Raw genomic sequence first — 14,847 nt, 5'->3', positions numbered from 1 at the left:
CTATACAAGTCAGCTGCAGTGTCCCTCTGGTGTGAGATGTCCACATTCACCACAACCAGTACTCTCAGCCCCAATAGACTCTACAGAGCGAACCACTGATGATTCCCTTCCTTTATCATTAGTTCAGCGGTGGCCCACAAGAATCACCTACTAGCCCACTGTTCACCCCATGGCTCACTTGCCAGACTTCACTTAGCAAAGTTCGCATTCTCCCCTGCTCCTCAGTATCTACAAGACCTTAGTCACATCTAACGACGACCGGTCTCTGCACCTTTCATACTCTGTCTACAATCCCAAACTTTTGGAAACAATTCCATAAAATTGTGTGTCCCAGGTCTAAAAAGGGACTCATACCAGTCAAAGCTGCCCACATTTCTGGAGACAATGAAGTCCCATTCCAAACCTATGTGTCTCATGAACACCCCCAAACCTCACGAGAAACGCTTTTGACTCAACGTGGAATGCCCATTTTAGGAAAACACTATCCCCTGCCTGCCCAGGAGCTATGATGAGTATGAACTTGTGTCCTCAGGAAAGTAGAATTTGGGACTATTATTGCTGAAATTTTGTGCACTCCGACCACACTGTAACCGACGCACTCCTACACAGCACCAGGCCACCTACTTCTATGGCTCTTCCATGCTACCTGTCAGTGGCGTGACACCGTAGATTTCATCATCACTACGTTCAGCCATTTGCCAACCTCTGGACAATCTGTCCTCCTGCAGGACCTGCGGGACCCCACATTTAATGGAACAGAACATATAGTGAGGGATCTACATGGAATCTGAGATTTTAAAGGAATATGCAACAAGAGTGGATACATTGGCTGCCCAAAGTTTGCAACACACAGAGATTTTACATTCCTCCCTCTTCACTCAATTGCTGTAAGTGCTGCAGAGATTGATGCACTTCATGGTGTAATTAATCCGGGGAGATAATTGTTCTCTATTAAGGACTCGTTTTGTGGAATTTTCCAAATCTGAGGTTGGAGATGGTCCAGAAATTTCACATGGGAGGTTTCACCTCGGATCTCCCCTCTCAGTCTGATGCCAGACCAGAGTGGGAAGGACACTTCAGCTATGTCTCTCCTGAGTAAGATGGAGGTTCTTGTCCTGATCTTCTGCATTCAACTACTCTCAGCATTCCCCAAAGAACAGACGTCACCTCCCCCACAGGTGGACAAAGTGTCCAGCAATGGCACCCATGTGAACATCTCCATGGAGTACAACCATGTGAAGACGCCCTTTGAGATCACCCTGTGCATCTTGCTGGCCTCATTCGCCAAGATTGGTAAGAGGTGGCAGCGCCCTTTTCTTCACCAGGGATGATGCCCACAGACAACCCGGGTGGGGGAGAGAAGATGGCATTAAATGTTTCTGATGTGACCATTCTAGTAAGGGCCCCCCAGCTGGGACATGCAAATGTAATGTCACAGATCTCTGCTTGCTGTCACTGAATTGTCCAGTCATATAATTCGTCATCATTTTTAAGATCTCTGCTTGCTTCTATGAATGAGATTGTTCATTTATTTAGATCTAAAGTTTATCACAGCTGAAGGTTTGTTATAATGTGTCAGAGACAATAATTCTGTGTGCAGGGGCGGATACATTCAGGAGAGGCATCTGTTCAAAAACCTGTATGGGCCCTTTGCCATCCTACAGTTCATCGTAATGTGTCTGTGACAAATGCTATTCTGGAGCTGGATGTGGCCCCTCACCACTGACTCCTATGCGGCTGTGCAGATCGCCCCAGTGGTCTGTCCACCCTGCCTGTGTGAGGGAACCAGCAGGATGTGTCCTGTCCTGGATTTACCTGGGCTCATACATTGTAACAACCCCACAGTCAAACATACTGATACATTGTAACAACCCCACAGTCAAACATACTGATACATTGTAACAACCCCACAGCCAAACATACTGATACATTGTAACAAGCCCACAATCAAACATACTGATACATTGTAACAACCCCACAATCAAACATACTGATACATTGACAACAAGCCCACAGCCAAACATACTGATACATTGTAACAACTATGCGAAACGTATGCCGGGGCGAGGGGAGACTTCTCATCTACTCTGTTCTGGCTAGCACTCTTTGCCTCCATATGATATTTAGTTTGCGTGGCGTACATTGTATCCTTATTGTACTCCACAGGCTGAATAAATTGCTTCATAGGATATAACATGTAGGAGTTTACATTTGGCAGATGTTCACTTCACAAGACCTGTATCAGCACCTATTGTGGAAATTGTAATCCTGCAGCATGCATCTAGGAGGCTAGGTTGCTCTTATACTTACAGGTGGGATTTTCTATTTCTATTATATTTCACTTTTTGCATGGTCACTTGGCCTCAACCATTTCCTTAAATCCCACTTATACAGTGCGTTGTGAAAGTATTCGGCCCCCTGGAACTTTTGAAACTTTTCCCACATATCATGCTTCAAACATAAAGATACCAAATGTAAATTTTTGGTGAAGAATCAACAACAAGTGGGACACAATTGTGAAGTTGAACGAAATTTATTGGTTATTTTAAATTTTTGTGGAAATTCAAAAACTGAAAAGTGGTGTGTGCAATATTATTCGTTCCCTTTAACTTAATACTTTGTTGCGCTACCTTTTGCTGCGATTACAATTGCACGTCGCTTGGGGTATGTCTCTATCAGTTCTGTACATCGAGAGACTGAAATTCTTGTCCATTCTTCCTTGGCAAACAGCTCGAGGTCAGTGATGTTTGATGGAGATCGTTTGTGAACAGCAGTTTTCAGTTCTTTCCACAGATTCTCGATTGGATTCAGGTCTGGACTTTGACTTGGCCATTCCAACACCTGGATACGTTTATTTGTGAACCATTCCATTGCAGATTTTGCTTATATTTGGGATCACTGTCTTGTTGGAAGACAAATCTCCGTCCCAGTCTCAGGTCTTTTGCAGACTCCAACAGGTTTTCTTCAAGAATGGTCCTGTATTTGGCTCCATCCATCTTCCCATCAATTTTAACCATCTTCCCTGTCCCTGCTGAAGAAAAGCAGGCCCAAACCATGATGCTGCCACCACCATGTTTGACAGTGAGGATGGTGTGTTCAGGGTGATGAGCTGTGTTGCCTTTATGCCAAACATTGTCATGATCAAGGTTGGATTGTGACAGAGTTAGCACATGCAACCTTTTTTCCTTTAAGCCTTTGGCTTAAGGTTAGCTTTGCCCCCGGTGGTTGCTGGGGTTATTACACTGTAGTTCCTTTAGTTCTGGTTTTGCCCCCGTTGGTCGCTGGGGTTATTACACGTAAATTACCAAGCAGGTGTGATTACCCTGACTCCTTCCTATAACCTACCTATAAAGGAGTGTCAGGTGTTCTCAATCACTGTTGGTGATATTGGTCATTCCCAACCAACCTTGGTGGTGAAAGGAGCTATTGAGAGGCGTTCCTTGCAGCTCAGCAGGGCTTTGGAGTAGCAGTTATTCAGGTGGAAGCTGTATCCGGGTGCCGTACTCTGCTGCTTGGAGCGATAGCAGCAGAGAAAAGCTAAGTTGTGTGTTTTCCCTGTTTTGTTGTATTTTCCTTGTGTGTATTAGTACAGTGGTGGGATTAGTATCTGCACCGTCCAGTTCACTAGTAAGGGATAGGTGCAGGGTGAGCTAGGGATTAAGGTATCCAGCTCGGCGACAGGTGAGGAGCCTGTATAGGGATCATTAGGAGTGTTTAGGGACACTGCCTCAGGGGAGTGCAGGAGGTCTCCACATCCCCATTCCCTATTGCAGGGCCTACCATTGCAACTGTTTCCCCGGTGTTCCCCTTGTGTGTCCTGGTGTTAGTGCCATCCTGCTGGTTGCGGTACAAAGGACAAGTCACTCCGTGACATTATCACCAACCATTACCAATTTTTTCTGGTGAGCCATGACGCATATACAGGTCTCTACCCAACTGTTTCAGCCCCTCATTGATGAGCTGAGGGTGCTGCGTGGTGAGGTGGTGCATCAGCTGCAGCAATGGGTGGGGTTTGGGGCCTTGGTTCAGGTGCAGGCTCAGCCAGAACCCAAGATATCCCTCCCTGACAGGTTTGCTGGAGGGAGAGATAAATTCTTGGTTTTTCAGCAAGCCTGCAAGTTATACTTCAGGCTTCGCCCTCGTTCATCAGGGAGTGAGGAACAACGGGTGGGAATCATTATGTCCCTTCTTAAGGGGGATCCCCAATCCTGGGCCTTCTCCCTGTTGGTCGATTCACCATCCTTACGATCTGTGGACGAGTTCTTTGCGGCATTGGCGCTAGTGTATGGGGATCCCGATGCCGTCTCCCTGGTGGAAACCCGACTCCGTAGGATTAAACAGGGAGCCCGGCTTGCTGAGGAATACTGCCCAGATTTCAGGAGGTGGACCACTGACACGCAGTGGAATGACCCTGCACTGAGGAGTCATTTTTTGCAGGGCCTGTCTCCAAAGTTGCAGGATACTCTGGTGCAGTACGCCGCCCCCAGGTCGCTGGAGGCCGCCATGTCCCTTGCCATCCGGATTGATAGACGCCTCAGGGAGAGACATACACCTAATGTGCCCCCTATAGTCCTCGCTAGAGAGGAGGATACACCAGTGCGGACTGAGGAAACCATGCAGCCCGAAGTTGTTGGTGCTAAAAAGGGGTTGCCTGCGGGTCACCGTGGTGTGGGGGTAGGTTTTTCCTGTGGGAAGCCAGGCCATTTCATAAGAGCCTGCCCAGAGCATGCCAAGTCTCCAGACGAACCCATACAAGTAGGAGGAACTAGTTTTCAGACAGTGTTGCCTACGGTTTGTGGAGTGGTGGGGGCATGTTTTCACTGTAGGCAGACTGATCATGTCCTAAAGGCTTGCCCAACGCCCGCCAATTTATCTGTTGCAGCTAAGAAGCCACATCCTCCTGGTCGTGTGGAGGAAGACAACCTGGGAGTGTATATTTCCTCCATTTTGCCCTCTCAAGGTACTATGTCAGCAGAAGTGGAGGCTGGTGGGGTACCTGAGAGCATACCGGTGCTTGTGGACAGTGGAGCAGAAGTCAGTCTGGTGGATGCTCGGTTTGTCCAGACTCATGGCCTGAGGTGGAAGCGGAATGACTGAATCCAACAAGTTTTTTAAATATAAAAATATGAAAAATTTATTATGGTAAATAAATATAAAGAGACAAACAATAATCATGGTATAGTTACACATAGAATATGACACCAGAGACATGTGACGGTTGTTATGGTTATAAAAGGTCCTGTGCCAGTATTAGTAGCATCTCCTTGAGAAAGCGCTAGTTGTAGAGCGCGAAACGAGCGTTGGAGATTCTTTGCACAACCAGGGGTAGCAGGCACCATCAGGTGAGCTTTCTCAGGGATTTTCTTGCCACTGTGACATAACTCTGTACCGCTGAATCCTCACCACTGTGTTCCTCTTTGTCATATGATATCCGCCGTGGGAGCTTTTCACTATTCCTATTATGACTACGGCCATGATGGAATCCTATATAGGCAGTAACATTTAACTTGCACCACATAAAGGCGGTTCTACTAGAGGTAACTCATGATGATGGTGTTCTTTATTACTCCTTTTTATCTCCCCTCCTGGCTCTCTGGTGTCATATTCTATGTGTAACTATACCATGATTATTGTTTGTCTCTTTATATTTATTTACCATAATAAATTTTTCATATTTTTATATTTAAAAAACTTGTTGGATTCAGTCATTCCGCTTCCTTCTCTTGTACACATATATTCATGGAATGGAACCATTGATTATGGCAGACCATATACATAGGTCTCTGCCATTTGTTTTTTGTAAGGTACTGGGCTATTTTGTTCTACTCATGGCCTGAGGTGTAAGACGCTGGCCAAACCCCTAAGCGTCCAGGCCATTAACTCTGTCCCACTGAGCCAGGGGAGGTTGACCCAAGTCGTAGAAGACATTCAGCTGCGTATAGGACATCATGAAGAGTCCCTATCTTGCTACGTCTTGGAGGGAATGACAGTACCTATGGTTTTAGGCCTCCCTTGGTTGAAAAAACACAACCCGGTCTTATATTAGTGGAGTAGGGAAGTAGTCAGCTGGGGGCAGTCGTGTGAGGGCTGCTGCCTGGGGGCTACTGTCTCTGCCATCTCTCTGCAACCGTCCCCTTCCTCTCCAGTGGGGGCAGCAGAGAGGGTGCCGGGGAGTAGGGGCAAGTCTCAACCCTCGCCAGTGGCGAACCCTGAGAGGCACAGGCCTCATAGTAGGAGGGGTCGGAGGGTGGTGGTACCCCCTGTGAATTGCGGGGGTTTGAGTGTGGTGACACAGGGCGACGCCTCTGCTGTCAGTTCCATAAAGAGTTCACCGTCTTGTGACAAACGAATATGTGGCAATAAACGTACAGGTCCAGACCTGTGTGTGAACGAGTATGTATGGGTGGCCACCAAAAACATCCAGTGGAAGTGTGTTGCTGGGGTCTGGAGTTCTCAGGTGATTGGGTGTCAGCCATCCTCGGCCCAGAGACTTACCAGCTGGAGTTACCCCCTAATATGCCCATACACAACTCGTTCCCCAGGTCGGCGTTTTGGAGATTTGTGGTGCCTCCGGAGCAAACATTGCCACTAACAGCTGCGCACGTTTGTCATAAACCTGGGAATCAGGTAGTTGCTGGGGTGAACTCTGGACCTGGGCATCCTGTTGTGAGTTCATTTTCCCCTTCACTACTGAGGCCCGAGGAACTCCCTCTTCTGGTGAAGAAAGGTAGTGAGCCTGATTGTCAAACACCTGGGGCTGATGATGATGACTGGCTGAGTGGAGTTAGTGACTGGATATAAGGCTGCCGACGCCCTTCTGGCATGCGGGTGATTTCTCTGTGGACTTCTAGGAAACCAGTCTGATTCCTGCTCATCTAAAGCTAAGATTTCTGCTTTGCCTTTTTGCATTGTGTTTTGTTTTCCTTGCTTTTCTGGATTCTGCCATTCCCTGCTGGGGTGAGCTGAATCTCCTTTTGCCTGTTGCTCTGTCTTCAGAATATTCCTGAGTACTGACATAGCCTTTTTTTGAAGCCTAGCGTCTTCAGGGCCTTTTTTACTGTCAGTTTGTTGGCTCTTATTTTCATAGGGTTTTTCACGGATTGCAGACAGCAGCCTTCCTGTCCTTTCCTATCTAAGCTAGCTTGGGCCCCATCTTTGCTCAGTCTATCTTTCTGTCTGTGTTTTGTTCTTTCTTCTTGCTTCACCGTCATTATATGTGGGGGGCTGCCTTTTGCTTTGGGGTCTGCTCTGGGGCAGTTTAGATTTCCCTTTCTGTCTTTAGGCTATGTAGTCCTCCGGCTGTGATTGAGGGGCCTAGGGCATCGTAGGAGCCCCCCACGGCTACTGCTAGTTGTGTTGACAGGTTCAGGGGTCTGCAATCTGATAGCTGCCAACTTCTCTGGTTTTCTGGACTTAGCTAGCATTTCTATTTTTGCCTCCTACTGTGACTCAATCATAGCAGAATCACACGCCATACCGCAGATCCTAGGGTACTCAATAGCAGGAAAGAATTGTATAAAAAAAAAAAAAAAAGAGAGGTGTGTATATTTTTTCCTCTATATCTCTGAGGCCGTAGGGGGAATTTTTTTTTCTCTCAATGAAGATAAAGCAATTGTCTGATCGTGTGGAGCACGAGTCGAGTCTGATCGATTCCTACACCTGATGTATTTTTTGGGGATCGGTCTAAATTTTTGAATTTCAAAAATAATTGTAAATTATTTTTTGCCTTGAAGCCTAACTCGTCAGGGAGCTCCGCGCAGCAGGTTAAAATTGTCATCTCTTTGCTGCGTGGCAATCCCCAGGATTGGGCGTTTTCTTTGAAACCAGATGATCCTATTCTGACTAATGTGAACGCATTTTTTCAGGCCTTGGGGTTGTTGTATGACAAACATAATGCCATTGATCAGGCTGAAAAGACCCTGCTGGCATTGAACCAGGGTCGTGATTCTGCAGAATTGTACTGTCAAAAATTCTGAAAGTGGGCAGTACTTACTACCTGGAATGATAATGCCTTGGCTGCTCTCTTTCGGAAGGGGTTGTCAGAAGCCGTAAAAGATACTATGGTGGGATTTCCTGTTCCCTCTGGTCTTGACGATTCTATGTCTTTAGCCATTCAGGTTGATCGGCGTTTGTGCGAACGCAGAGCTGCACGAGAGGTGTTGCCACCTGTTGAACAGATGTCTGAACCTATGCAATGTGATAGAGTTTTTTCCAGAGAGCAGCGTCAGGAGTTCAGAAGGCGTAATAAGTTGTGTTTTTTCTGTGGAGATGCCTCGCATATTATTTCTGTCTGTCCTAAACGCGAGAAACGCTTTGCACACACGTTTTCTGTTGGTGGTGTTCCACCTAAGTTTCTTCTGGCTATTACTCTGATCTGCTCCCTGTCCACATTTTCTGCCAAGGCTTTTGTGGATTCGGGAGCAGCTCTAAACCTAATGGACTTGGATTTTGCTAAACGTTGTGGATTTCCATTGACACCTCTGCAGACGCCTATCCCTTTGAGGGGGATTGATGCTACTCCTTTGGCTAAAAATAAACCTCAGTTTTGGACCCAGGTGGTAATGCGGGTCGCCCCAGACCATCAAGAAAATTGCAGGTTTTTGGTGTTACATAATCTGCATGATACTATTGTTCTGGGGTTTCCCTGGTTACAAATTCATAATCCAGTTTTGGATTGGAAATATGTGTCTGTGGTGAGTTGGGGTTGTCGGTGTGCCTTTAGTGAGGCTCCGGTGTTTTCCACCTCTCCTCAGTCGCATGATGTTCCTGATTATTTGGCGGACTTTTATGATGTATTTAGTGAGAATGAGTCTGCGTCTCTGCCTCCTCATAGGAGTTATGACTGTGCGATTGAACTGAGCCCGGGGTGTAAATTTCCCAAGGGTCGGCTCTTCAATTTATCTGTACCCGAGCACGAGGCTATGCGATCCTATATTAAGGAGGCATTGGAGAAGGGTCATATTAGACCATCCTTGTCACCCTTAGGTGCCGTTTTTTTTTTTTTGTAGCCAAAAAGGATGGATCATTAAGACCTTGTATTGATTATCGTGCTCTCAACAAAATTACTGTTAAATATCAGTATCCGTTATCCCTGATTTCTGATCTATTTTCCAGAGTTAAAGGTGCTTGCTGGTTTACCAAGCTTGACCTCAGGGGGGCGTATAATCTTATTCGCATTAAGCATGGGGATGAATGGAAGACGGTGTTTAATACTCCGGAGGGACATTTTGAGTACCTGGTGATGCCTTTTGGGCTCACTAATGCCCCTTCTGTCTTCCAGTGCTTCATGAACGATATTTTCCGAGATTTTGTCGATAAATTTTTGATTATCTATCTGGATGATATTTTGATCTTCTCCAAGGATTGGGATTCTCATGTGGAACATATTCGGACTGTGTTCCGGATCTTGAGGGAGAATTCCCTGTATGTCAAAGGATCTAAATGCCTTTTTGGAGTACAGAGGATTTCTTTTTTGGGATTTATTTTGTCCCCGTCAACTATTGAAATGGACCCGGCCAAGGTACAGGCCATTTACGATTGGGTTCAGCCCACTTCTTTGAAGGCCCTCCAGAAGTTTTTGGGTTTTGCTAATTTTTATCGGAAATTTATAGCAAAATTTTCTAGTATTGCCAAACCATTGACTGATTTGACTAAGAAGGGTGCTGATGTGTTAAATTGGTCTCCGGAGGCTGTTTCTTCCTTTCAGGAGCTGAAGCGAAGATTCACCTCCGCCCCGGTTTTGCGGCAACCTGTTGTCTCACTTCCGTTCCAGGTAGAGGTGGATGCTTCTGAGATTGGTGCAGGAGCTGTTTTGTCCCAAAAGGATCCTGTAACATCTAAAATGAATCCCTGTGCTTTCTTTTCCCGAAAGTTCTCTCCATCTGAACGTAACTATGATGTGGGGAATCGGGAACTGTTAGCCATGAAATGGGCATTTGAGGAGTGGAGACATTGGTTGGACGGAGCTAAGCATCAAGTCGTGGTCCTCACTGACCACAAGAATTTGATTTACCTAGAGTCGGCTAAGCGCTTGAACCCTAGACAGGCTAGGTGGGCCTTGTTTTTTACACGTTTTGATTTTGTGGTTTCTTTTCTTCCTGGAACTAAGAATGTCAAGGCTGACGCCCTCTCTAGGAGCTTCTTTGCTGATTCTCCTGTGGTGACCAAGCCTGCTACCATCTTAGGCGAAGGGGTAGTTCTTTCTGCCATCTCGCCCGATTTGAGACGTGCTCTGGAAGAGTTCCAGGAGGACAAACCTGAGCGTTGTCCCAGTGGAAAGTTGTATGTTCCTGACCAGTGGAAGAAGAGAGTGATGTCTGAAGTTCATTGCTCTGCTTTGGCTGGTCATCCAGGTATTTTTGGTACTAGAGATCTGGTGAGTTGGTCTTTTTGGTGGCCCTCCTTGTCTCGTGATGTCAGGAATTTTGTGCAGTCCTGTGGGACGTGCTCCCGGTCTAAATCGTGTTCTCGCTCTAGTGGGTTGTTGATGCCTTTGCCTGTCCCCAAGAGGCCATGGACCCATATTTCAATGGATTTCATCTCTGATATGCCTGTCTCTCAAAGGATGACTGTTATTTGGGTGATTTGTGATAGGTTCTCTAAGATGGTTCATCTTGTACCACTCCCTAAGTTGCCGTCTTCCTCTGAATTGGTGCCCCTGTTTTTACAACAGGTGGTTCGCTTGCACGGGATTCCTGAGAACAATGTATCTGACAGAGGAGTCCAGTTTGTGTCTAGATTTTGGAGAACTTTCTGTTCCAAGCTGGGAATTCAGTTGTCCTTCTCCTCTGCTTTTCACCCTCAGACCAATGGGCAGACAGAGAGAGCAAACCAGACCTTGGAGTCATATTTGAGATGTTTTATTTCTGCTGATCAGGATGATTGGGTTTCATTTTTGCCCTTGGCCAAATTTGCTTTAAATAATAGAGCTAGTTCTGCCACTTTGATGTCACCTTTTTTTTTGTAACTTTGGGTTTCATCCTTGATTTTCTTCAGGGCAGGTGGAGCCCTCTGCCTGCCCAGGTGTTGACACTGTGGTGGAGAGAATGCACCAGATCTGGGACCAAGTGGTGGATAAGTTATCCCTCTCCCAGGAAAAAGCCCAGCGGTTTTCCAACCGACATAGGACCATTGGTCCCCAGTTTAAGGTTGGTGATATGGTGTGGTTATCATCAAAAAATATTGCTATGAAGGTGGCTTCTCCTAAGTTTAAGCCTAGATTTATTGGACCTTACAAGATTTTGGAGATTATTAATCCGGTCCCTTTTCGTTTGGCTCTTCCTGTCACATTTAAAATCCATAATGTGTTCCATAAATCTTTGTTGAAGAGGTTTGTTGAACCTGTTGTTCCGGGGGTTGCACCTCCAGACCCTGTATTGGTTGAAGGTAACATGGAATATGAGGTAGAGAAAGTACTGGATTCCCGTCTGGCTAGACGGAGACTCCAGTATTTGGTTAAGTGGAAGGGTTATGGTCAGGAGGATAATTCCTGGGTCTCTGCCTCTGATATTCATGCCAAAAGATTGGTGCGTGCCTTTCATCGGGCTCACCCTGATCGCCCTGGTGGCGTGGTTGAGGGTTCGGTGACCCCTCCTCAAGGGGGAGGTACTGTTGTGAGTTCATTTTCCCCTTCACTACTGAGGCCCGAGGAACTCCCTCTTCTGGTGAAGAAAGGTAGTGAGCCTGATTGTCAAACACCTGGGGCTGATGATGATGACTGGCTGAGTGGAGTTAGTGACTGGATATAAGGCTCCCGACGCCCTTCTGGCCTGCGGGTGATTTCTCTGTGGACTTCTAGGAAACCAGTCTGATTCCTGCTCATCTAAAGCTAAGATTTCTGCTTTGCCTTTTTGCATTGTGTTTTGTTTTCCTTGCTTTTCTGGATTCTGCCATTCCCTGCTGGGGTGAGCTGAATCTCCTTTTGCCTGTTGCTCTGTCTTCAGAATATTCCTGAGTACTGACATAGCCTTTTTTTGAAGCCTAGCGTCTTCAGGGCCTTTTTTACTGTCAGTTTGTTGGCTCTTATTTTCATAGGGTTTTTCACGGATTGCAGACAGCAGCCTTCCTGTCCTTTCCTATCTAAGCTAGCTTGGGCCCCATCTTTGCTCAGTCTATCTTTCTGTCTGTGTTTTGTTCTTTCTTCTTGCTTCACCATCATTATATGTGGGGGGCTGCCTTTTGCTTTGGGGTCTGCTCTGGGGCAGTTTAGATTTCCCTTTCTATCTTTAGGCTATGTAGTCCTCCGGCTGTGATCGAGGGGCCTAGGGCATCGTAGGAGCCCCCCACGGCTACTGCTAGTTGTGTTGATAGGTTCAGGGGTCTGCAATCCAATAGCTGCCAACTTCTCTGGTTTTCTGGACTTAGCTAGCATTTCTATTTTTGCCTCCTACGGTGACTCAATCATAACAGCGTCCCTACTGTAGGTGGTTTTCTGGTGAGGAGCGGTCTTGAGGGTCCAGAGGCCCCTCATTGAGGGGGGGGTACTGTCATGATCCAGGTTGGATTGTGACAGAGTTAGCACATGTAACCTTTTTTTTCTTCTAAGCCCTTGGCTTAAGGTTAGTTTTGCCCCCGGTGGTCGCTGAGCTTATTACACTGTAGTTGTTTTAGTTCTGTTTTTGCCCCCGGTAGCCGCTGGGGTTATTACACGTAAATTACCAAGCAGGTGTGATTACCCTGACTCCTACCTATAAAGGAGTGTCAGGTGTTCTCAATCACTGTTGGTGATATTGGTCATTCTCAACCAACCTTGGTGGTGAAAGGAGCTATTGAGAGGAGTTCCTTGCAGCTCAGCCAGAGCTTTGGAGTAGCAGCTATTCAGGTGGAAGGTGGAAGCTGTATCCGGGTGCCGTACTCTGTTGCTTGGAGCGATAGCAGCAGAGCAAAGCTAAGTTGTGTGTTTTCCCTGTTTTGTTGTATTTTCCTTGTGTGTATTAGTACAGTGGTGGGATTAGTATCTGCACCGTCCAGTTCACTAGTAAGGGATAGGTACAGGGCGAGCTAGGGATTAAGGTATCCAGCTCGGCGACAGGTGAGGAACCTGTATAGAGATCGTTAGGAGTGTTAGGGACACTGCCTCAGGGGAGTGCAGGAGGTCTCCGCGTCCCCGTTCCCTATTGCAGGGCCCACCATTGTAACTGTTTCCCCGGTGTTCCCCTTGTGTGTCCTGGTGTTAGTGCCGTCCTGCGGGTTGTGGCACAGAGGACAAGTCACTCCGTGACAAACATATCGTTTGGCATTGTTGCTAAAAAGTTCGATTTTGGTTTCATCTGACCAGAGCACCTTCTTCCACTTGTTTGGTGTGTCTCCCAGGTGGCTTGTTGCAAAACTTAAATTTTTATGGATATCTTTGAGAAATGTCTTTCTTCTTGCCACTCTTCCATAAAGGCCAGATTTGCAGTGTATGACTGATTGTTGTCATATGGACAGACTGTCCCACCTCAGCTGTAGATCTCTGCAGTTCATCCAGAGTGATCATGGGCCTCTTGGCTGCATCTCTGATAAGTCTTCTCCTTGTTTGAGATGAAAGTTTAGAGGGACGGCCGGGTCTTGGTAGATTTGCAGTGGTATGATACTCCTTCCATTTCAATATGATTGCTTGCACAGTGCTCCTTGGGATGTTTAAAGTTTTGGAAATCATTTTGTATCCAAATCCAGCTTTAACCTTCTCCACAATAGTATCACGGACCTGCCTGTTGTGTTCCTTGGTCTTCATGATGCTCTCAGTGCTTCAAACAGAACCCTGAGACTATCACTGAGTAGATGCATTTATACGGAGACTTGATTACACACAGGTGGCTTATATTTATCATCATTAGTCATTAAGGACAACCTTGGATCACTCAGAGATCCACAATGAACTTCTGGAGTGAGCTTGCTGCACTGAAAGTAAAGGGGCCGAATAATATTGCACGCCCCACTTTTCAGTTTTTGAATTTCCACAAAAATATAAAATAACTAATAAATTTCGTTCAGCTTCACAATTGTGTCCCACTTGTCATTGATTCTTCACCAAAAATTTACATTTGGTACCTTTATGTTTGAAGCATGATATGTGGGAAAAGGTTGAAAAGTTCCAGGAGGCCGAATACTTTAGGAAGGCACTGTATCTATTTCTTTGGTTACTATTATTATACCTAATAATAATAATACTCTATAGATCCCTGAATAGGATTGGCTTAAGGTCACCCCTGATGGGCATCCGGTGATAATCATTTTTTATGTGTATTTTATATAATTTTTAAATAATTGAAATTAACCCCTTTCTGACATCAGATGTAATAGTCCGTACATGTGACCTGGACAAATTTGACCATGGACGGAATATTACGTCATCGCAATCGGCCGCGCTCACAGAGAGTGCGTGGCAGCTGACACCCGGCACTAGGTGCCAGTGACCGCTCCCTGCACTTTAACCTCCGAAACACAGCGATCAAACAAGATCGCAGCATTCCGAGAGCTGGCACAGGGCTGACAGCCCCATTGTCTTTGGTGCCATGGTGAGTGGATGTAGTCTTGATGACATCCAGTCACCAGAGCTAGGAAACTTGTTTATCATGTGCAGTGCATGTCAGGAAGTCTCTCTGTCAGTGCAGCGCTGACAGCTTCTATGGCATGGTGATGGTGCTTCATCTCCATGTTATAGAAGCGATTAGCCTGCAAAAATGATTGTCCCATAAGTGGGACTAAGTAAAAAAAGTTAGAAAAAAGTGAAAAAAAATTAAAATAATTGTAAAAATATTTTTTAAAATCAAAAATAATAATAAAAAAACAATATATATTCTATCACTGAGTAAATATTTGAATGAAAAATATTTTTAAACAATAAAAGTACACATATTTGGTATT

The 14,847-nt window shown here is 45.9% G+C and overlaps 1 protein-coding gene across 1 annotated transcript in view; it reads left to right on the top strand.

The window, feature by feature from the left end:
- Nucleotides 1–1,082: 1,082 nt before the first annotated feature.
- Nucleotides 1,083–14,847, top strand: part of LOC141101083 (sodium/hydrogen exchanger 2-like) — a 153,411-nt gene continuing 139,646 nt past the window's right edge. The window contains exon 1 of the mRNA XM_073589917.1: nucleotides 1,083–1,293. Coding sequence (XP_073446018.1) covers nucleotides 1,083–1,293 — 211 coding nt within the window. The remainder of the gene's footprint in view (nucleotides 1,294–14,847) is intronic.

The sequence above is a fragment of the Dendrobates tinctorius genome, unplaced genomic scaffold (genome assembly GCF_039654945.1).
Source record: "Dendrobates tinctorius isolate UK_male_01 unplaced genomic scaffold, ASM3965494v1 ptg000114l, whole genome shotgun sequence".
NCBI classification, from domain to species: Eukaryota; Metazoa; Chordata; class Amphibia; order Anura; family Dendrobatidae; genus Dendrobates; species Dendrobates tinctorius.
Note: the sequence above shows the minus strand (reverse complement) of the source record. Positions and strands in the feature narration are given on the sequence as shown.